The sequence below is a fragment of the Orbilia oligospora genome, assembly GCF_000225545.1.
Source record: "Orbilia oligospora ATCC 24927 unplaced genomic scaffold scaffold00078, whole genome shotgun sequence".
NCBI classification, from domain to species: domain Eukaryota; kingdom Fungi; phylum Ascomycota; class Orbiliomycetes; order Orbiliales; family Orbiliaceae; genus Orbilia; species Orbilia oligospora.
Window position 1 is genome coordinate 11,832 of NW_011645635.1, and position 20,178 is coordinate 32,009.

Sequence of the window (20,178 nt, forward strand, 5' to 3'; positions counted from 1 at the left end):
TGCCAAGATATATTTCCTAATTGGGTTAGTCAATATGGCTGGGCTGTGACAAATAATAATAATAATAATAATAATTTTGTTCGTATGCCAAACCTAGTCTAGTTTGTGAATGGACTTTCCGGTATTATGTTTAAACACTATAATTGAGTGCCTGTATTCAAAATCCATGCTATAAAAAGCAGATCTCCAGTTGGAAGAATCAAGAATTCATCACACTACATAACACAAGCGATAGCTCACATATACTAGAATCGGACCTTGGCAACTTGAAAATACCATGTGATCGAAATATTTTTTTCGCTGGTAGTAAATGATAATCATTATAATATTTTATTTATATTTTCTATTATACTCAACCTTACACAGATAAGCTGAAATATACTTCATCTCTCTAACGTGAAACATACTTTTTTCTGGTCCAAGTCTAAAACATCATCTTGGAGGACCTGTTGCAGAACCTCGAAATACAGAACCCGCTAAAATTCAAATTCATTTTGCAACTAAAGTCAGACCCTCATCTTCCCATCCTCTTTTCTGCAGGAACTCTCACAATATGTCGCTGGAGTCGGCTCTTGAGGAAGAGCGCCTTGAAATACTCAAACTTCTCGAGCGCCCTTCTGTGCCTCACAAGCATAGCGGAGGTGGCAATCCTCCCGGAATATCGCCAACAATTCCACGATCCCCTCCGTTAGTACCAAGAGCTACTTCTCCGGCGCGGTCTCCTTCGCGAGCTACTCAATCTATTAGTGGAATTTCATCGATGATTATTGCTGCAGAGCGTGGTTCAAATTCAGCTTCACCCCCCCCTGGACAATTTGCATATAGCCAAAGAAGTCGAGATAGCTCGCCTCATGGGTCACTCCACTCCGCCACTTCTCCCGCTTATGGAGGACCTCGTTTGTTGAAGGACCGAGATAGGGATAGGGATGCATCAGCGTTTACCCCTAATGCAGATTATCAGTTTAATATTCTCCCCTCTACCCCGAACCCTCATTTCAGGAGAGCGGGAGGAGGGGGTCGCGCGGGGAAGACGCCTCCAGTCCCTTCCTCGCCGACAAGTAGCCCCACGACGATGCATACCAGTTTATCTCAAGGGCACCAGGATACACTATCATCTATATACAGCGAATCAGGCCCTTTTCAGCCCGGTGGGATGGGGCTCCCAAGTGGTTCCCAAGTTGGTGGTCGTCAGATTCGGCTTGGATCTTCTAGTCGGAGATCTGGCTCGCCATCTATGTATCATAATCGATCAGCATCCCCGCATGCTGGGAATCTCTCCCTCTCCCCCCTATCATCGCCACCACTCAACATGAATATGGTACCTCCCACAAAGACGTTGATAACGGAGAATGATACTCTCATCGATCTGGAGTCTGCATATCGGAGATTATCTGATGATGCTCTTAGGAACTCCGGGGGCTCACTGGCTACACTACCTGAAAGGGGAGGCACCGCGGGAAATATACGGGCTAGCTCAGGGGAAAGTATTTCACGTGATGGAGGTGTTCGCTTGGAGAAGGATTTGACATTCATGGTCGGCGATGACGGGAGAGAAATTGCGGTTGAGAGTACCGACGACAGTGAATATAGCAGTGATGATGATACAGAGTCCTTCCGTGGCCGAAGATCGGAAAAACAGCCCCTTGGTGCTGTTGCCGATAGCTTGCAGCAAAGCCAACTGATCACGACCTTGCACAATAGCTCCAAAAATCCCCATCGTCAGTCTCAGAAATCTACGATACCGCAAAGGAAAACGATGAGCCTTTTAGCAGCCGCAGAAGAAGAGCGTAAGGTCTATTCTCAAGTTTTTCCCATCTGCTTGACTGAATCCCTGTATTTCTAGGCAAAACGGTGTCATCCCGCTACAAAGTATCATCTCTTCTACCTTCTGTCACCGTTTCACCACCTACACAAACGCAGCAAAACACACATCGGAATATAATACACCCAAATACGAATTTTGACACCCGGTCACGTGTTTCGACGCCCTTTTCATCTGAAGCGGAGGCTGATTCTAAGGATCTTAAGCGGGCGTCTCGGTTGTCTCTTAGTGTCTCCCCTATAATATCTACGCCTGAAACGCACAGGGTTGCGAGAACGATTGTGCGCGGGGATTTATCCAATATAGGATCTGAGTATTTATCGGGGAGAAAGCAGCGGAGCTATCTGGTAGCAACTGATTTAAGTGCCGAAGCAGCACATGCGCTTGAATGGACAATTGGTACTGTTCTACGGGATGGTGACAAATTACTAGCAATCTATGCTATCGATGAAGAAACTGTTGGAGATTTCGATGCGCAAAGAGTTGCATCCCAGACTGCTGAATCGCAGTATGCGAGCGCCTCGCCACCACTTCCAGCTCGAAGAAGGAGTTTAGAGAAGGGGAGAACTAAATCTGGGAGTAGTCCGGTGCGGTCATCGAGCCTAAACCGTTCGGATGTGCCTGATAATCCTGGTGAAGGAAACCAGTACTCGTCAAACAACTCGAGCAGGGATGCCCTTCCTAGTATACCGGCTGAGCTCTTGGATAACGAAGATGAAAAGGCACCGGCAACGAGTATTAATTCACGGGATAAAAGTAAATCCGAGCAAGAGCGTTGGGCTGCTGCGGAGCAAATCTCCACACTAGTGGCCAAGCTGCTGAAAAAAACAAAATTACAGGTCAATGTTATCGTTGAAGTGATTCATTGCAAGAGCCCAAAGCATCTTCTCACGGAAATGGTAGGTCCGCCCTGGAATATTATTTTAGCGACATTCATACGAATCTTCAATTCTAACTAGAGTACTCCGTTACCCTAATTTGGGAGTGCCTTTAGATCGATATTCTGGAACCAACATTGGTCATACTCGGGTCACGAGGAAGAAGCGCGTTGAAAGGGTGAGACTTTTATGATTTGCACATCTACTTGGCACTATATTCTAATCTATAGTTGGTCCTCCAGAGTTCTGCTCGGGTCGTTCTCGAACTATCTTGTTACGAAGTCTTCTGTTCCCGTCATGGTGGCTCGGAAAAAACTCAAGAAGAGCAAGTACAAGAATCCGAACCCCCGTCTTATCAATAATCTAAGCGCGGGGTCATCGAGAACCCTCGCATCTGCAAAGGTGGATTGAAGTTTTCTACTTTCGATATTTAAAGAACAAAGGGCTACCGAGACTTGGAACTTGCCAGGGGATGCTGGTGTTCGCATGACTGAGGTGAACTGTTCTACGATGCCACTAATGACGATACAATGGCAATCGAGTCCACTCTAATTGACAGGCGTTGATGTTGGTACTACGAGCCTGCCCTCGCAATCACCTATTTAGGTGGATAATTATCTGTTTCGGCCGTGGGTGAGTTCCACTGTTAAACCACCAATGGTCGCGGCTTAGTCGATCGGTGGGATGTTTACTTACATCTACATTCCAGTCTTCTCATCCATAACATATAATATTTTCTCGTTGGGCCCAAGAGTTTCTGGACTTCGAATGTTTGTTTTGCCACTTTTCAAATTCAAACCAGTAGAAGGGAGAAGGTTAATATTTGTTGCAACTATTGCGTCAATGAATGCCATGGCTTGACATCGCAAATACTTCAATTGCTATCACAGGTACTTTGCAGTGCCTGTTGATATTTTGCTAGCGCTGTCTTGATGGCATTTTCTTGAGGTGTAATGACCTTTTTCACAAGCACATAGCCTCTTTCGTTCAGTGGCCTATGACTCCCCTTTGACCGTTTCCGATCAGGGTCTCCGCGTCCTGTTTCGGTATTTGACTTTTCTTTTTCTTCTGCTGACATGGCTATGAATTCTATCCGTTCAAGAGACCGGCTAAGGGAACTGGCCATGTTCCTGACATCGCCTATTTTTTTGGGATCCCCGGAGAAAAAAGCACCCCAGAAATGACGTAGAAATTCAGTTGAGGTTGCATGCGTCAACAACAATTGGTCCCATATTTGGGAGTCGGGGATCGAAATACTTCCGAAACTTCCCGGCATTTGAACCCGTCGGATGGCTAGTATGGTTGAAATATGGGTGGATGCCCCCCTCAAAGCATGGTTGTTATCGTCACTGATCCCTCTTTCGATGGAGCGTGGATGCCACTGCTGAGCTTCATGAACTAGGTTATGGTCTGAGGGCCTACGGGTTAGGCTTTTGTGACTTGCGGTATTTTGGAACAATTTTAATAGTATGTCAACACCGGTGGTATCTCGGTTTAGAGTTTCCTGGGCCTTTACTTCGTAGGTCTGATATTCCACGTTAAAAAACTGACGATGATCCCTAACATTTAAGAGAATTTTTTGTTGTCGCGAATCATTTTGAAGATCGTGGAGTTTGATATCAACGTTGTCCTGTGCGCGAGGGCCTTGCTCATTAATCGAGTCGACCCTATGTCTACCATCAGCTTTCAGTCGAGGCCATTATGGCGTGTAATTCTATAAAACTCAACGTACGGATTAACAGAATCCAGGAGTTTCGAACTAAGGTTATTCAGGGTACGAATTATTGGGACGTTTTCGGTTTTGTTTGGTCGCATCGTTAGGTCTGGTCTATTCCCCTGTTTCTATAGCAGTTGTTGTATATTAGCTCCTAGAAACCCTATGCTACCACGGAATGACAGACCTGGCTGTGATTATCCTCGTTGCCTTCGATGTCGATGATATGGGGTATGCGTAATTGGCGTTCGGATCCACCACCAAAGTCTAAAACTAGGTTAAGAGCAGGCTCCGAGGGTGGCAGTTATATGGCTTGCAGTTATATGGCTTACCTGAGCTTCCAACTTTTAGATATTGATCTAGAACATCGTCATGTGAATCGGTGGGAACGAGCTTCTCTCCTTTTAGTTTCTTATAAAGTTTGCTTAGGAAAAACCGGCGCCAGAATTCATCTTCTCGAAGCTTTGGTACAACCTCGTCGTAGACTTTCTGGATAATAGGGTGCTGCTTGAAGATCGTATGTATTTGGTCTCTGGATAGGCTAACACGCACAACAGAGTCCTCTGTTTTAGGCTTTATAGTGGCTAGTACGTTGTAGGAGCCTCTGACCTGGGCTTGTTCAACAGCGAAGGCTCGAAGGAGGTGAATACGGGTGGACCAAAATTGCACTGGCGTCATACCACCCGAGATAACAGCTTCATGAAATTTCTTCTGCAGAGTGGGGGATGCTGAGAGAACTGCTTGCTGCAGTGACATGTCCTCCTGCAGCTCATGATCTGTTCTATTGCGCAAGAGCTTAGCAGGTCTTGAGTCTGGCCCTACCCGGTCATCTTTCAATTCAAAAGAGGGCCCAGGATCGGAGGCTGGTGTAGACTTTAATATTTGAATTGCGGTGGTGAGGGCTGTTTTGAAAACAGAAGCTTCTTCAGGGGAACCAGAGAAGGTAAATACGTATGGATCTACAGTGCCTTCAGTCGGATGTTGGACGAAAACCTTGATCATAGACTTTGCAGATTTTGGTGGAGTGGCTTGAAGACCTAGCAAGGAATAGTTGTCAGCTGGGATAAAGCCAGGTTCCAGATTCATGAACGAACTTGTAATCAAGTCAACGGATATGTTAATATGTAGCCCCGCGTTCGTCGACTCTGCCTGCCAGGTAAGGGTTTTGCCATCAGCATCGAGAGATATTTCTCCATTTTTTTTCTTATATAAAGCGGAAGCTTTGACCGCGACAGCCATTCTGGCGAGGATGATCAGAGTTGTGGGGATTTTATATCGCGAATTTGGACAGGCAGTTGAGTTGAGAAGAAGTTACTTGTGCGGTTGCACATGTAAGTACTTCCATAGGATGGTATGACGCGCGCTATGGTCGCATTCGGTACTTAGCAGTTGCTTTTCCTGGCGCATGGCCCGGTTCAATTCCTCTTCAACCGCCATCTCCGCCGCCTGCATGCTTACACCACCATTCATAATAATCATCACCCCCCAACGGCCTTGCGAATCATGTCGTTTCTTCGCGCTCTCAGCAGCGACTCTCTGAGCAGCAATTCAAGGTCAAATACGAGCCAGACACAGTCTTGTAAGGCCCCTTGGAAATCCTGGCATAAAGCATCAAGCTTGCTTAAAACCTTTCTGACACCGATGACTTTTATTCTTCCAAATTTTAGTCGGCTTAAATACTTCATTAACAAACCATCACCACAATAACGGCCACCCTCAAGCCCCTCAAGGTACCCAGATGGGGGGTGGCCACCGGCGCCATCACGCCAAAGCTTTACTTCATCCTATGTCCCTTCTTCTCCGTCGGCGATCGGGTCAATCAAATCATGGAATTAGCGAACCATCGCCTGGAAGCTACGGACTTGCTAGGGACTTACCTGATGATTTTGATCCAGGGATAATTTATGGCACTCGGCACCCCGATTGGTCGTTCCCTCGAAGATCTGCGCCTCCCCAAACTCATACTATATTACGCCCCGAAAGTCGGGTCCAAGGAAACTCAGGTTTGTGAAGATGCAGGGGTCTGTCTTCTGAAGACACTACTGTTCTAACGGCGAGCTTGGGATAAAGGCAATGGAAGCTCTTCGCAAAGCAAAGACCCGACAGCCGAGAATGTTCATCCACGCAAAAGGCAAGCATTTTTTACGGAGCACTTTAGTGACCTTGATACTCAAGGCGGTTCCGAACACCCAGATGAAGGCTTCGAGGAAGCCCCGCCGAACGACGCCGAGGCTCCACAGCCTTCAAATGCGGGAAGTAGCTCGGAAGTGTATTCGGTCGGCAGTAATGCAGCAAATGTCACTCCGAAGTTGGTGCATGGTGCTACCACTGCGGATCCCGAGAATCATAATCTATACCTTTTAGATGGTGAACCGGCCCAATGGTCGTTAGTTAGTGCGGAGAAGAGCGACAGTGAAGAGGGTTCATCAAATCTCCTCACTCGGTATTCGGAAATATCCCTAGATCCTCTTCATAATAGCTCTCGTTTTAGCTTCGAGGCGAGCAGCGCCGCAGAGTCAATCCATGGCGAGGAGCTATCATTATCGGAAAATCTCATTCAGAAATCGTACGTGATCTTTCTGATATACATTACTTTGTTCTGGTCAAAACTAATTACCTCAACCGTAACAAGGCAGTATCGTTCTCAGACCAATTGCCGGCGGAGCTCTTCTGATACGGCCTCTTTCACCAGTGATGATATCCAATCAATCACGTCTGAGGACCTCCGAGACGAGGACGGGGATGGATTCACTGCTTCATTTTCCGATTTCCCACAAAGGATTGTCCCTCCTCCAGGATTCGAAAATGTGATTGTTGATGCTATGGAAAACGCTCGTCGACTACAGCAAATAGAATTAGAGGAACAAAGTGACCCGCAACCAGCGAGCCCAAATAGTGCTAGTATTGGGTCCAGCGAGATCGGAATCAATGGGAGCATGACGGAGGAAGAAGAAGGGGGGGCAGCAAAACTTGAAGGTAGTAACTACCGAATAGCCTACCCCCCTTTTGTCAATCCGCCGGGGCCTAGTCGCCACGGTCTCGTTGCTTGGGAGTCCGGGGTGGCTGAGGCTTCCGTCGCCCAAGTACCCAACGAGGGTCAAAACTCTCCCATACTCACGTTCCATAATATATTCCAGTCAGCAGCCCAAGGGGTGAACGAATATGACTCGGGATCTCCTTCATCATTCTCAGGCTCCCAGTCACTCCGCCAAAGTGGATGTCACACACAATTTCCTGATGAAGAGGTTGAAATTGGGGATGAGGAAGACATGATAGCCGAAGCTAATCGGGATGCTCTAGCTTCCGATAGCGATGGGTGGTACGGTCAAGAGTTTGATTTCTATCCCAGCTCTTCTACAAACAGTACCTACTTAGCAGGAGGGTTTTTTGGTATAGATCTCCCGAAACCCGGGTTTATTCGGAATCCATCCCTGACTCCGATTAGCGAGCGTTCGGAAAGCTCACTCCGGAATTCTCTGAGCCTCATTGGCCCAAATTCGATACCGAATTGTGGGGTTTCAGCAGGGCCACTCAGCACAGCGCTATTTACAGAACTCGCTAAACGCGAGCAGCTGAGTTGTGATGAAACTACACTCAGTCAGCTCCAGTTATTAAGCGGCACCAAACATCCTGAAGAAGCTGTGAAGCATCTAACACTAATTGCCTCTGCCCCTTCGGCTGTGGTCCCAATGGCCAGTTTATTTGACGGTCCGAGGACCTCGGCTCCGGGGTCAGCACCATCGACTGGTCAGTTGCACCCTTTGCCCGATTTCGATGGTTCAATTTGTCATCACCCTGGTGGTGACATTAGCACATCCTATGTCCATGATACCGATTTAGGATGGGTGATGGAGAAGCGGAGGGGTGGTGAATTAATTCAGCGGGAGTTAGTCCAAGGTGCGGTGTGACAAGCTGAATATTGCCTCCTACTGCAACTCCTCAACTTTCCCCGCTTGTAAATATGCGAGCTTCGCGGTGTTGATACCTTGTATCTCGTACCGACTATGTAGAACGTCCAATAATAACTACCTAAGTAAATATAAAACATAATAGTATGGCTGTAAACAAAGGTATGAGATCATGTCCCTGTACTTTCAAATATGCAGTATGTTTGTATTGTGTAAAGTAATTACGAGTCGATATAACTACATTCCTTCGTTTGTATCCAATGCAATTCTTCGAGCCAGAACATGGACCTCCCTTTTCCCCCATCCAATTGCCAAGGCGGCGATAGCCGCAAAGCATGATATTATTGCTTGAAAAACCAGTGCCCTTTTCATGCTCCCAGTCTCGTTATCAGTCAATGCAGTCATAGAAAGGATGAAAGCTGCCCCGAGCAGCTGGCCTCCCGACCATAGTATTGTTGATGTAATTTCCGGGGAGACCGGGTGGGTTATCTCAACGACGAATTCAAGGGAGAGCGGTAGTAGCGAGAATGAAGCAGCTCCTAGGAATGCTAGAACGATATAAGGTGGCGCTAACGACCTGCTGGTTGGTGCGAAGATAAGAGCAATATCTTACGAAGTTTTAGCACATAAGCGGGGGCAGGTGGATATCGGATAGCATTGCAACTCACAACATATTGAAATAATCGGAACTAGAATTCGAATTGCTAGGAGAAATGTGTGTGTTCGATCGATGATGGGAGATACCACCGCCGACCTACCAAAGTTAGTGCTTTAGTCGTAAGGAGGGAGACATGGCGAAATCATACGCTAATAAACCGACAACTATGAGGACAGCCCCACCAATGCCGGCTTCGTTCTCGGAATAGCCATATGGTTCCAGGATCTAAAAGATTGCGGCTCATTAATATATTCTTCAGCGAATTCGGGGTCTAGACCCGGCACATTTTGATATTTGGGGGGGCGACCTGATTTAATAATGAGCTACTCGCATTAAAGAATCCCACAAGGATAGAGAACTATTTAGTACGAAAATTTAGCGTCGCCAGACTAAATAATCCCATTCGCACTTCGTAGCAGGAAACAATGGTTACCATGATAAATATCAGCCAAAATTCGACGGACTGTAGTATCTTTGGGAAAGCGGATCTGAAGGGTAGTTTTTCTTGGGCCGAAGAAGGGCATGGGGGTGTCGGGGGTTTCCCTTGGACGAAGAAAACCGGTGCTGTCACCACAGTAGTCTGATATTTGTGAGCTTCGTAGCCTCCGGGTTATGATTGAGACATGGAATGATAGTTTACTTACTATGATAGCGATATAAAGAAGCATGTTTGGGATGTCCCTAGCAGGAGGAGGAGGGTTAGTATGTACGGGTGACTATTCAGCAAAATTTCCACTTTTACCTACCCAGGTCGAGAAACAAGAAATGGGTCAATCAATTGTCCCAACTAGCAATAAACCGGACCGCTTAGCAAAAATACTTGAAGACCTCATTTACTGGAAGACGTACAGCAGCTCCCAAAGGGTTGCTTAGGGAGATAAGCGCATTGGCAGTAATTCGCTGTTTCGAGGTGAACCAAAGGTCACTATAGTATGCGGGAGCACTGAGCACGAATGGTTGTCCAAAGCCTATTTTCTTAGTAAGTGAGCAGGGACTTCAAGGCACAATGTAAACAATAGTTTTGGAGCCGTTTATCTGACCAATAAGTATCTGCCCAACCATAACGACGGGGAAATGGCCTCCATGCGAACTGCCAACTCTTGCCCCAATAAAGCGTAGCCAGACGCCGGTTATACTGAAACCAGCAGCGAAAAGCAATGCTGCCCGAACCCCAAGGTGTCGAAGTGTGTATATTACCACCCTGTCACAATTATATGATTTAGAGGCATGGATAGATGATTCGATTATTCGGGTGGCATACGGGCTCATGCATATGTATGCTAAAAAAATAACAGTAGAAAGCCAGTTTACAGATGATGCCTTCTCTAAACGAAAGAAAACTTGGGTAGATGTTGAGACTGGCGCGAATGTGATCCATCTGTAGTGTACGAGGCTCTTAGTTGGCTACATTTTATAAGTGAATCGGGGTAGAGGATATAATCATATACATACCCCCAACTTATCATGATGTTCATCAGCATCAATGTGGCCAGTCCCACCCATCGCCGGCGGTACACACGATATATCGCCGCTTCAGCGATTGAGAACTCCCGAGTAGTTGTTTGTTGGATGTCTGCGTCGTCACATCCTGAGGTGGTAGCATCTTTGGAGTCTGCTTTTAGCACCGGTTCGGCAGCGGTCGGTGGAGGCATCGTTAGTTGACATTTAGAGAACTTATTTTCCGATGCTCACCTCTTGGACTCTTATAAGGGATGGGCTGTATCAAAATATCCAGACCCTGTCAAAACACCCGATTCAAATGCGGTTAAATTGCAGGCATATGAGCCTCGGTAGTCAGCAATTTTGAGGTTCAACTGACTTTACTTGTTGTTCAGGGCCAGCTGTTTTCGTCAAAGTCAATACCCAGGTATTTCTTGAAGCACTTAAAGAAGTATGTAAGCATTTAAATAATAGAGGATTTGGGTAAGAGGCTGGTTCATAGTCAGGGCCAGAGTACAATCGAGTTTAAATGTTGCGCACATGTACACGCGCAGCTTTCGCTTTCAAGCTCCTTTTTATTTTATATGAAGATTGTGGGAAATTGAATGCGTTGTCAACACTACTAGGGACTGACTTCCTGTAGTACGTATAGTATGAATCGGAGTAACCACTTGAGAGCTTGGGTATGGCTGACATAAGGTCCGTACTACCTACCTACCTAAGTACTTACTTACCTAAGTACTGACTTACCTACTTAAGTAAGTAAGTAAATTAGTACCAACGTCAAACCCCTTTGGTGCAAGCACACCGTCTGGATACGAGACCACCCAAGTACTGAGTTGAGTGGGTAAGTAAGTACTTAGCACTGGATAGTTTCTTGAGTCCCCAACCTGCCGATACCTCATATCATATCTCTTAACTGGGTTTCATAAGTGCCTGTTACTCTACCCACCCACCGAATATATATACACCTTACTAAGTGGTTTTTCCTTTGAATTTCTAGTAGTTATCAAAGTTTTAATAGTCTCAAACTATTCGTCAGGCCCACGAACTCAAAATTAGCACCACATACACGTCGACCACTGATCACCCCACCTCTAACCCACCACGATATAGGCCCCAAGGAATGGACCAACGGTTCCTAGATAGTTTAAGTTTGCACTCAGGGGCCTCGGTGGATGGGGCTCAGGATATCTCCAGGACGACTACTCCTGGTCCAGGTTGGACCGATGAGAGCGATGACGAGATAAAGCTCCCAAGACAACGCCAACGGACCTTCCCATACACGCAGTATCTTCCATACGAATGCGAAACTGAGGAAGTCCGCCTCCGAAACCTTGAAGAAATCATAAAAAAGCTATACATAGCAGTTGAGGCGGGAGACTTTGCACCGGGAGCCCTACACTGGACGCGGGAGTTGAGATCATGGCTTCAGATGAAATTCGACCTCCCACGTCATACCAGGGCTAAACTTGTCAAGTTGTTTTATAACTTAGCACTTTCCCGAGGCTTGACGCTTTCTGTTTCAGAGAGATTCGCTAGCATGTTTATGTTGCTTACGAAGTATGTTCTCGTTTACTTTCTTTAGTCGACCCTGATAAGCTAATGGTTCGTGACAGGAGAAAGCACTATTTGAAGCCAGGAAACGACTTATATCTCGATTGGTACCCGCTTTACCGGGAACTTAAGATATTCATTCTCCCACAGGAAACTGGGTTCATAAATACTACACATGTCAAGCGGAATGTTAGGACCCTCACTAAAATGTGTACATTCTGTCAACTCTACACAAGTCCCGCTGAGATACCTCGGATGCTCGAGGAGTTTCTACCTTATGTTGGTTCTCTACTCTTTCTCACCAATCGAAATGGAAAGGCGCTAACTCTTCCCGTCTAGTACAGTCTATCCCACCCTGAAGGTGCTTTCATTGTAGTTGGACTTTTGAACTTGCTGATGCCAACTACGCCACCTCCGCCAACATTCCCTGACGGCCAACCAGATAAATATCTGCCAGGTTCGTTAAATCCATCTTAGATACGATACGTGCCATCTGACTTTATATAAGGGCTTTTCCATATGTGGGCGCTGGGCAGCCGTTCTCGGGTGTTTGATGTCAATTTTCTTGATCTTTTATCGCGGCTGGCGCGTGACTCTCTCCCTGCAAATCATGTTAATTTTGGCCCCTTCGGCATCTTCACCAAAGAACAATCGGCAACAATATTCACTGCCGTGCTTCGTCTTCTCGAAATACCGGTTGGCCAAGCTTCGAGCCCATACAGCCCCATCGTTGATATTAGCGCTGGTTTGGCCGCTACACTGGACAAGGACCCCAAGAAACATCCCGTTGCTCATCATATCGCCCGATGGGTGGTCATGTCCCTCTCTCCTCATGCTCTTCTTGAAGGCGGCTCAATTCTCGAAAGTTTGGAAGCCCTAATACAGGCCGTCGAGACATTTTTCCACCCATCTAACAATGGTAACTGGACAAAAACGCTTTCACAACTGGCTTATTATTTATCTGATTTCTTTGTCATGAGGTGGAATCGTGAGCAGAGCGGAGAGATGGATATACCGGAGGACCGATTGCTGACACCAGAACTAAAGAGACGGTTCGTTCTTGCCCTTAGAGATGCGGTTTTTATGGGGATATACTCGAAGAGTGGCACTGCAATGAATTTTGCAATGCAGTCTTTACAAAGCCTAGCTTTTCTAGAACCGGATCTTATCATCCCCGGTTCCCTCCAGCGCATATACCCAGCAATGCAGGGCCTTGTTGAAGTTCATCGCACATCTTCATCCTTGAGGGCACTGCAAGTATTAGCCGGTATAATAGTACGGCACAGAGGCTATCGAGTTCACACGACCACGCTCTTATCTCTTGCTCTCCCTGGTATCGATGCGAATGATCTCGATAAAACACTGCAGACGTTGGCTTTCATTCAGTCTGTGGCGTATAACGTACCATTTCACGACCTCAGTGACACTTCCGAAAATGCGGAGGTTTTCGAAGGTAAACTTGCCTTGGAATGGATTCAGAAACAAGTTGAAGCCCTCGAAGCTGGTGACCTTGAAGGCTTCACTCAATACAGCACCCATACGCAAAATGAGGACGCTGACCTACTAAAATCATCAACGTATGGATTTAGTGAGTTCATTTCGTCTTTTCTTGATCGTGTATTCACGCTTCTTGAAAATCTACCGGACGCTTCCCGCGTTAGAAGCGGGTCACCAGAAGAGGCAATAATCAATACACTACCTTCAACATTCCTCCCTTTACTAGCAGCACTATCCCCTTCTCTATACGACCTCGCCCTAAACAAGATTGCGAATTTCGTTGGGAATCATGTGATACACCAAGCTCGTGACGCTATGGCGTTTATATGTGACGCTTTGTGCAAAGTCAACCCAGAAAAGGCTCTTAAACGCCTCCTACCATTGTTGATATCGGGGATAAAAGCAGAAATTGAAGAAAACGGAGCGGCATCCACAAGACATAGTGGGGCGGACGTTCTTCCACGAGACCGGGCGCTAGTTTGGTTTGTTACGATCTTAAGCATGTGTGTGGTCCATGTAGGATCGGCATTACTCGTTTACAAAACCGAATTGCTTGATATCACGGATTTTATGCAAAAAAGATGCAAGGGGATACCAGCTGTGCATGTGTCCAACCTTATCCATCACCTTCTGTTAAGTTTGACCCTCACATATACCAATGATTTTGCTTTAGACGAGCCAACCGAGGATGGAATCGGTCAGTACTCCGATATCTTGTCGATAGCGCCTAGGATTATGCTAAAATCTTCAATAGGGGTTGAAACTTGGGGGAAAATCGTTGAGCCGCAAAAGCTTAACATCAAATGGCACGTCCCAACAGAAGAAGAGGTTCGTTTGGCGGCACAAATATTCGAGAAACTGTCCAAGAATGCACTTGAACGTTTAGACCAGCTCATCAGTGATGAATTTGGCTCTAAGCGGGACGGCGTCGGAAAAGAGTGGTCGGACGATGTTTCGAGAAACCTAGTATTGATTAGGCTTCTTTTATCTGGAATTGCATCTCTCGTCGACGTCTCAGGTAGGGGTGTCGTAAAAAGCGATAATTTGCGGAGCGGACCTAGCCCGGATGATGATGAGCACAGTCTATCATTCGAAGACGAGGAAGACACAGCGGACTATGATAATAATCAACAACAATCCTTCACCTATCCTACAGGCTACTTTTTCCAGGATACAGGCCATGAAATATATACTCTTATTCATGAACTGAGATGTCAGATTGGCGAAGCGCTTCATAGAGTTCACGGTTTTCTACTTGAAGCCCAACAAGATGACATAGCCTGTTTTAATGCCCTCTATACGGTAAACATCGAACAATCGCAATTTGTATACCATCAATTCTAACAATGTGGTTTAGGCGTACCGTTCATGGTTCGTAGATGTTGGGATCGAACGATCTGCACAAGTTGTGGAACGAATTCTTCGACTTTTCGAATCCGATATCCACCTTTTCAAAATAAGCGGACTCCGGAAGGTTTATCCACGGCCATTATTATTGCGGCGAGCAAACCTATATCATTTACAGCGACTTAGAAGCAATGCAGGGCCACGGAAGCGAACTTCTCTTGATGAACTTCTTCTTCTCGATCTTGCCGAATCTGCTGTCTCCTCATATACCGAGATTCGCAGGCATGCTCAAAGTGCTGCGGAATCAGCGTGTAAGGTCATCATTGGAGCACGGCCTCTTGTGATCCCCAAATTGATTGAGGCGTTCGAAGACGCTACTAAAACGAATAACCATGGGAGGATGAAGGGCGCTATGTACTCCCTCCTCTTAGGTAGCCTCAGTAAAACAATTGGCAGAGACTGGAGATTCGCTCCCCGGGTCATCAAAGCCTTTATTGCTGCCTCCGCGGCTGACAAGTTATCCGTTCAAAAGCTTGCCATGGGTGCAACATTTCAGGTCATAGATTATGGGCGCCCACTTGAGCAAATGGTCCTGTTAGACGAGCAAGTAATCGAAGCAATTGCCCCATCCGAAGACGTCAGAGATCTCATCATTCGCCGAAAACAAAAAGTTGTTACAAGGTCTCAGGAAATTGAAAAGAGGAAAGCCGAGTTGGTGACCGAATTAGTAGATGTCGCGAAAGGCTCTCACTGGAAAATCGCAAACCGTACGGTTACGGTTATTCTAGGTATGGGAATGCGTTTTGATACTCTCGCTAACGAATCAATGGTCGAGCTCATGACTGCCGGGTCGGTGGATACGCACCCGATGCTAAGGGGGCTTTATTGTAGTGGCATGATCGCGGTACGTATCTCTAGGCCCCATCTAACTAACGAACGGAATACTAATCACCTAGACCGGATAGTTATTTTGTTTGATCGAATTGAGGTCTGCCTGCAAACACAAGTATCAGAATTTCCTACTCGATAATTATCACTTCCCTTTGCAGAGGGAACTAGTGGTGGATAAAACAGATTCTAAATGGACAGAGGCGTTTTTGGAAGGGTTTTCCCGGGAACCAACGTCATTTTATGTTGATTTTGATCATATTGGATGGTTAGCTTGGGCTAAGAAAATAACAGTATTTGAGGCCAACCCAACCCAGAAGCGTGAGTGGGATGCAGTAGAGATGAAAGCTCGGGGAAACATAGGACGGCTCATAGACCGAGCCTGGTTTCATTCTCTTTGCGAGTATATGAAGCAAGAACCCAGGGAAGGAATTGCAGACCGGTTTCGGATGGCTAGCCCGATCCTTCTTCAGTTTGTTTTCGAGTTGGTTCGTGAAGAGGCAACCGTACTTACATTTTATGATATCCGCGTAGAGGTTCTGGAACTCTTTGGGGATGGGAGTGACAAAAACCAACATAGAGCAACTGCGGAAATATTTGGAGCGCTTCTCAATTCGACCCGGGAATGCTCGGCAAATGAGAAAGAACAGATATGGGATTTCATCCTTCCGGTTATAACGAAAATATTTGACGACGGGCTCAATCCCGACAACCTCTCTTATTGGGTGGCATTTATCCATGCTTCGTTGGTAAGCCAAACCGCGTTTGTTTTCATTGGTTCGTACTGGTCTAACGGTCTTCATAAATTTACAGCAAGGCAAGGATTTGCGCCGCTCTTGGCCAATCGTGCAATACCTAGCAGGCTTTCGCCTTGATCTCAGTTCAAATGCTGCCTTCAAAGAAAGCTCCAAGATCCAACTACTTCAACAGTGCATCAATGACGCGGGCTGGCATTTCCGATTGCACCAGCCCATCTGGGACGATTTTATTCAGCATCTTGACCACCCCTACAAAGGAGTTAGGGAGGCAATTGGGCAAACTCTAGCATGTATAAGCCGAACCCGATACCACGAGTCTTTTTTTTGTGTGGAAGATTTTCTGAAAATACAAAGAAATCATTCGTCCGTCGGCGTGCCACCGTACCACTCGGAAAACAATTTGGCGGATGTGTTTCCTCGGATTTTAAACCAGCTTCAAGTATGGAGAGGCACATTGGGACAGCAAAACATTTCCTCATACACCTCTGCGAGCAAAACCGTGCTTCTTTGGTTGGAAAGTACCCTTTCCTCGCACGAATGCACGCAGCTTGCGCCATTGTTTTCGCGTGCTTTCATCAACGAAATTTTACACATGATAGACGTGAGAGAGGACCCAGAGTTGATCTCCCTAGCTTATAATGTTTTTCGGCACCTGCCAGATATTCCGCACCCCATTGGGCAAAACGATGCGTTTATTGAGGGTTTGATACAAACAGGCTCCAATGCTGGCTCGTGGCACCAACGTCTGCGAGTTCTTTTGAACATTGGGGTCGTTTATTTTCGTCGACTATTTCTTCTTTCTCCTGAACAGAGGCGATCTTTATTCAGTTGTGTATCCAACATGTTAGGAGATCCACAGCTTGAAGTCCGCATAGGCGCTGCTGCAACTCTCTCGGGAATGATAAGGTGTTCGTCGGCTCCTTTCAGGAACCGTATAGTTCCCCTACTGAAGAAACGATTTGTTAACCTACTCCTAAAAAACCCGCTTTCGAGGGAAATACTAGCCCAACCTGGGAGCTCACAGCAGAAGCCAACGATAAACCGACATGCTGCAGTACTCGGCCTCAATGCTCTAGTGCAGGCATTTCCATATGTATCACCACCTCCACCATGGCTACCCGAAGTACTGACGATTCTCGCTTTGAGAGCTGCATCGGATCCTGGAATGGTTGGAGAAAGTGTTAAGACCTGTCTTAGCGACTTCAAAAAAACACGCCAGGACACCTGGCACATCGACGTTAAGGTTCGTAGTGAAATGGGCCCTTTCATTCTTTGATCACTTTTCTCTCCCAATGTGGCTAATAAGCTGGCTTTTTGCAGGCATTTACTTCTGATCAGCTGGAGGATTTAGAAGGGGTTCTGTGGAAGAGTTATTTTGCGTAAAATTTCAGTGTTTTTCTTTCCTTCTTTCATTGACTAGTTAACCACGTGACCTTAATATACGACCCGAACTTTGACCCCAAGATATTCAACTTAAGCCCCTCAGTAGCCAATAGTAAATTATTGAAAGGCTAATTACAAATAACCTGCTAACAACCTTTGAATCCTATATAAAAGAAGAGGAAACACTGAGAATAGCGTTGAACGGATACCCTGAAAATTATGTCGCCCAGATCTTTACAGTAAGATCCACACTGCCAGTTGCGACCACACAGCGAATGCCTGACATTTCCGAAAGTTCACTTTGTATCTTTGGTGGTGTACCATTCTGGCGTGGAGACTCAACGCTGGGTGCACCATTGGCAGCTCCGTCGATACCCCCCCTTGTTTGATTCGGGGCCCATTTTATACAAGTTACAAAATGTCCGTGAGCAGGCTCAATGATTTTAACACACCTACCATTCTGTGATAAATCCCAACATCTTATCGTCTTATCATCAGAGCAACTGAGGAGATATCTCCCACCTGGATGAAAAACGATACCTTTTACCCAATTATCGTGCCCCGTGAGGGTTTTTATCAATGTACCCCTTGAATCCCATAGATTGATGGTTTTATCTCTGGAGCCTGTTGCTAAATATTCATTAAAGGAGGTCGAAGAAGGGGGTTTTTTGACGCCCGCTAAATTCGATAAAGTCGGGTATGCGGCAACTGGAGCAAAGGCAATGCATTCGATCACATGAGTATGGCCAATCAACGACGTTTTATGATCGTTCGTCGACGTATCCCAGATACGAGCGGTCTAAACCGTTAGCCTTAGAGAAGGAATGAAGAGATTCAAAGGAAAGAAAACCACGCGGGTCCTTACCTGGTCATTTCCGGCGCTGGCCATCCATTTCCCATCGAGGGAGGGCTCCACACATCGCACCCAGTCAACATGACCCTGTATTGTCTTCACGGCATAGCCTGTAGATACGTCCCAAATCTTCAGCGTCCTATCCCGGCTAGCACTAACCAGGAAATCGGCTCCAGACCCGCTCGGGATAAACCTAACGGAGCTCACAGAATGGTCGTGCCCCTTCATAGTCCTTATGCAATTATATTCATTTCCTGGATCCCAAAGTTTTATGGTCAAATCATGGGAGCATGAAGCGAGCAAAACACCCGTTTTCGGGCCACCGTAATCAAGATCCAGTACAGCCTTTGTGTGCCCCTTAAGGGTTTGTTCCAATTCGCCATGCTCCCAGTCCCAGACTTTTATAGTCGCATCCTCTGCAGCCGAAGCAACAACTGAAAACACGGGGTGAAATGCGACTGCATTGATAGGGTCGCGGTGCCCAGTTAGGGTATGGCGAGCGGGTGCTCTTGGTAACCAGGACTTTGGGTCTACTTTCTTTTGCGAGGAAGAAGTGGTTGCGGATAGGTCTAGTTCGTTTTGTAATGTTTGGATGCGGGATTCGAGATCCATGATCTATAAAGCCATCAACTAATGTCTCAGCAACTCGATCGCGGTAGTCAGCAGCCGAATGGTGTATGTCACACTGTAGTCATCCCTTGCTTCTTTCCCTGTCTCTATTTTGCTGTGATGAGGTGCTGAAGTTGTGGGAGATCCAGGTCATGAAGGACATGGCAGCAGAATATCAGGGTTCGTTCACGAGCTCCTAAGCTCTATACAGATCGAAACCAATGAAGCGTACCTTTTTTTGAAGGCGAACGACACTCGTCCATTTCTTTTCTAACAGACCTTCATACTTTTTGCACACATCGTCTGAAAGCAATTCGTTCTCTCCATCAACCTCTTCCCGAAACATCTGAACCGATTTAAGATGGCCGGACTGTTGCAGATATGCAGCGATACTTTTATTCCTAACCACCAGGAGGGTGACGTGATCGGGAAGGAAAGGTCGACGAATTAGCAATTTAGCAGGGTAAACATATGGGGGAATAAAGTATCATAGAGGTCGCTTGGGCCTCAAAGGTCGCCCATGAATCGTAGCAAGTTTGAATATTGACAATAGAGGGGGTAGGGAGGTAAATCTACATACAGCTCGTCCCTCTGGCGATCAGTCAAGGCGGAACCCGACATGACGGACCGGAGGTGGACACTAGTCCTCGGCTTTGGTAATCTAAGGCTCCGTAAAGATAATCCTAGAATCGGAGTAGAGGGTAAAACGTCGTATAGTTGTCTGGATAGGAGCATCAGGTTAGTTGAGAGCTTGGGTACCTCGTTCACCGGTTTGACTGACCTGCCATATAAGTGTCCCCGATGGTTTCTCTACGGCCTGGTTGCAAAGGCTTAGGGTGTTGGTATTAAAACCAGGCCGGATTCAA

The 20,178-nt window shown here is 46.4% G+C and overlaps 6 protein-coding genes across 6 annotated transcripts; 3 read left to right on the forward strand and 3 right to left on the reverse strand.

Moving 5' to 3' along the window:
• Positions 1 to 553: 553 nt before the first annotated feature.
• AOL_s00078g1 (uncharacterized protein) lies at positions 554 to 3,111 on the forward strand (the record flags this gene model as incomplete). The annotated part of the gene is made up of 4 exons (XM_011123264.1): positions 554 to 1,787; positions 1,844 to 2,721; positions 2,817 to 2,878; positions 2,943 to 3,111. The coding sequence occupies 4 exons, from the start codon at positions 554 to 556 to the stop codon at positions 3,109 to 3,111; spliced, it is 2,343 nt and encodes a 780-aa protein (XP_011121566.1).
• Positions 3,112 to 3,574: 463 nt separating this feature from the next.
• AOL_s00078g2 (uncharacterized protein) lies at positions 3,575 to 5,653 on the reverse strand (the record flags this gene model as incomplete). Its single annotated transcript, XM_011123265.1, has 4 exons — positions 3,575 to 4,367; positions 4,433 to 4,542; positions 4,602 to 4,681; positions 4,747 to 5,653. 4 exons carry the CDS (start codon positions 5,651 to 5,653, stop codon positions 3,575 to 3,577), a joined length of 1,890 nt encoding a protein of 629 aa, XP_011121567.1.
• Positions 5,654 to 6,200: 547 nt separating this feature from the next.
• Positions 6,201 to 8,322, forward strand: AOL_s00078g3 (uncharacterized protein; the record flags this gene model as incomplete). Its single annotated transcript, XM_011123266.1, has 3 exons — positions 6,201 to 6,417; positions 6,485 to 6,980; positions 7,047 to 8,322. The coding sequence occupies 3 exons, from the start codon at positions 6,201 to 6,203 to the stop codon at positions 8,320 to 8,322; spliced, it is 1,989 nt and encodes a 662-aa protein (XP_011121568.1).
• Positions 8,323 to 8,559: 237 nt separating this feature from the next.
• Positions 8,560 to 10,632, reverse strand: AOL_s00078g4 (uncharacterized protein; the record flags this gene model as incomplete). Its single annotated transcript, XM_011123267.1, has 10 exons — positions 8,560 to 8,930; positions 8,991 to 9,076; positions 9,129 to 9,205; positions 9,288 to 9,338; positions 9,414 to 9,560; positions 9,625 to 9,661; positions 9,727 to 9,767; positions 9,830 to 9,948; positions 10,021 to 10,181; positions 10,433 to 10,632. The coding sequence occupies 10 exons, from the start codon at positions 10,630 to 10,632 to the stop codon at positions 8,560 to 8,562; spliced, it is 1,290 nt and encodes a 429-aa protein (XP_011121569.1).
• Positions 10,633 to 11,546: 914 nt separating this feature from the next.
• AOL_s00078g5 (uncharacterized protein) lies at positions 11,547 to 17,850 on the forward strand (the record flags this gene model as incomplete). Its single annotated transcript, XM_011123268.1, has 8 exons — positions 11,547 to 11,983; positions 12,040 to 12,256; positions 12,317 to 12,434; positions 12,486 to 14,776; positions 14,832 to 15,725; positions 15,787 to 16,458; positions 16,523 to 17,710; positions 17,788 to 17,850. 8 exons carry the CDS (start codon positions 11,547 to 11,549, stop codon positions 17,848 to 17,850), a joined length of 5,880 nt encoding a protein of 1,959 aa, XP_011121570.1.
• Positions 17,851 to 18,067: 217 nt separating this feature from the next.
• Positions 18,068 to 19,315, reverse strand: AOL_s00078g6 (uncharacterized protein; the record flags this gene model as incomplete). The annotated part of the gene is made up of 2 exons (XM_011123269.1): positions 18,068 to 18,649; positions 18,716 to 19,315. 2 exons carry the CDS (start codon positions 19,313 to 19,315, stop codon positions 18,068 to 18,070), a joined length of 1,182 nt encoding a protein of 393 aa, XP_011121571.1.
• Positions 19,316 to 20,178: the final 863 nt, after the last annotated feature.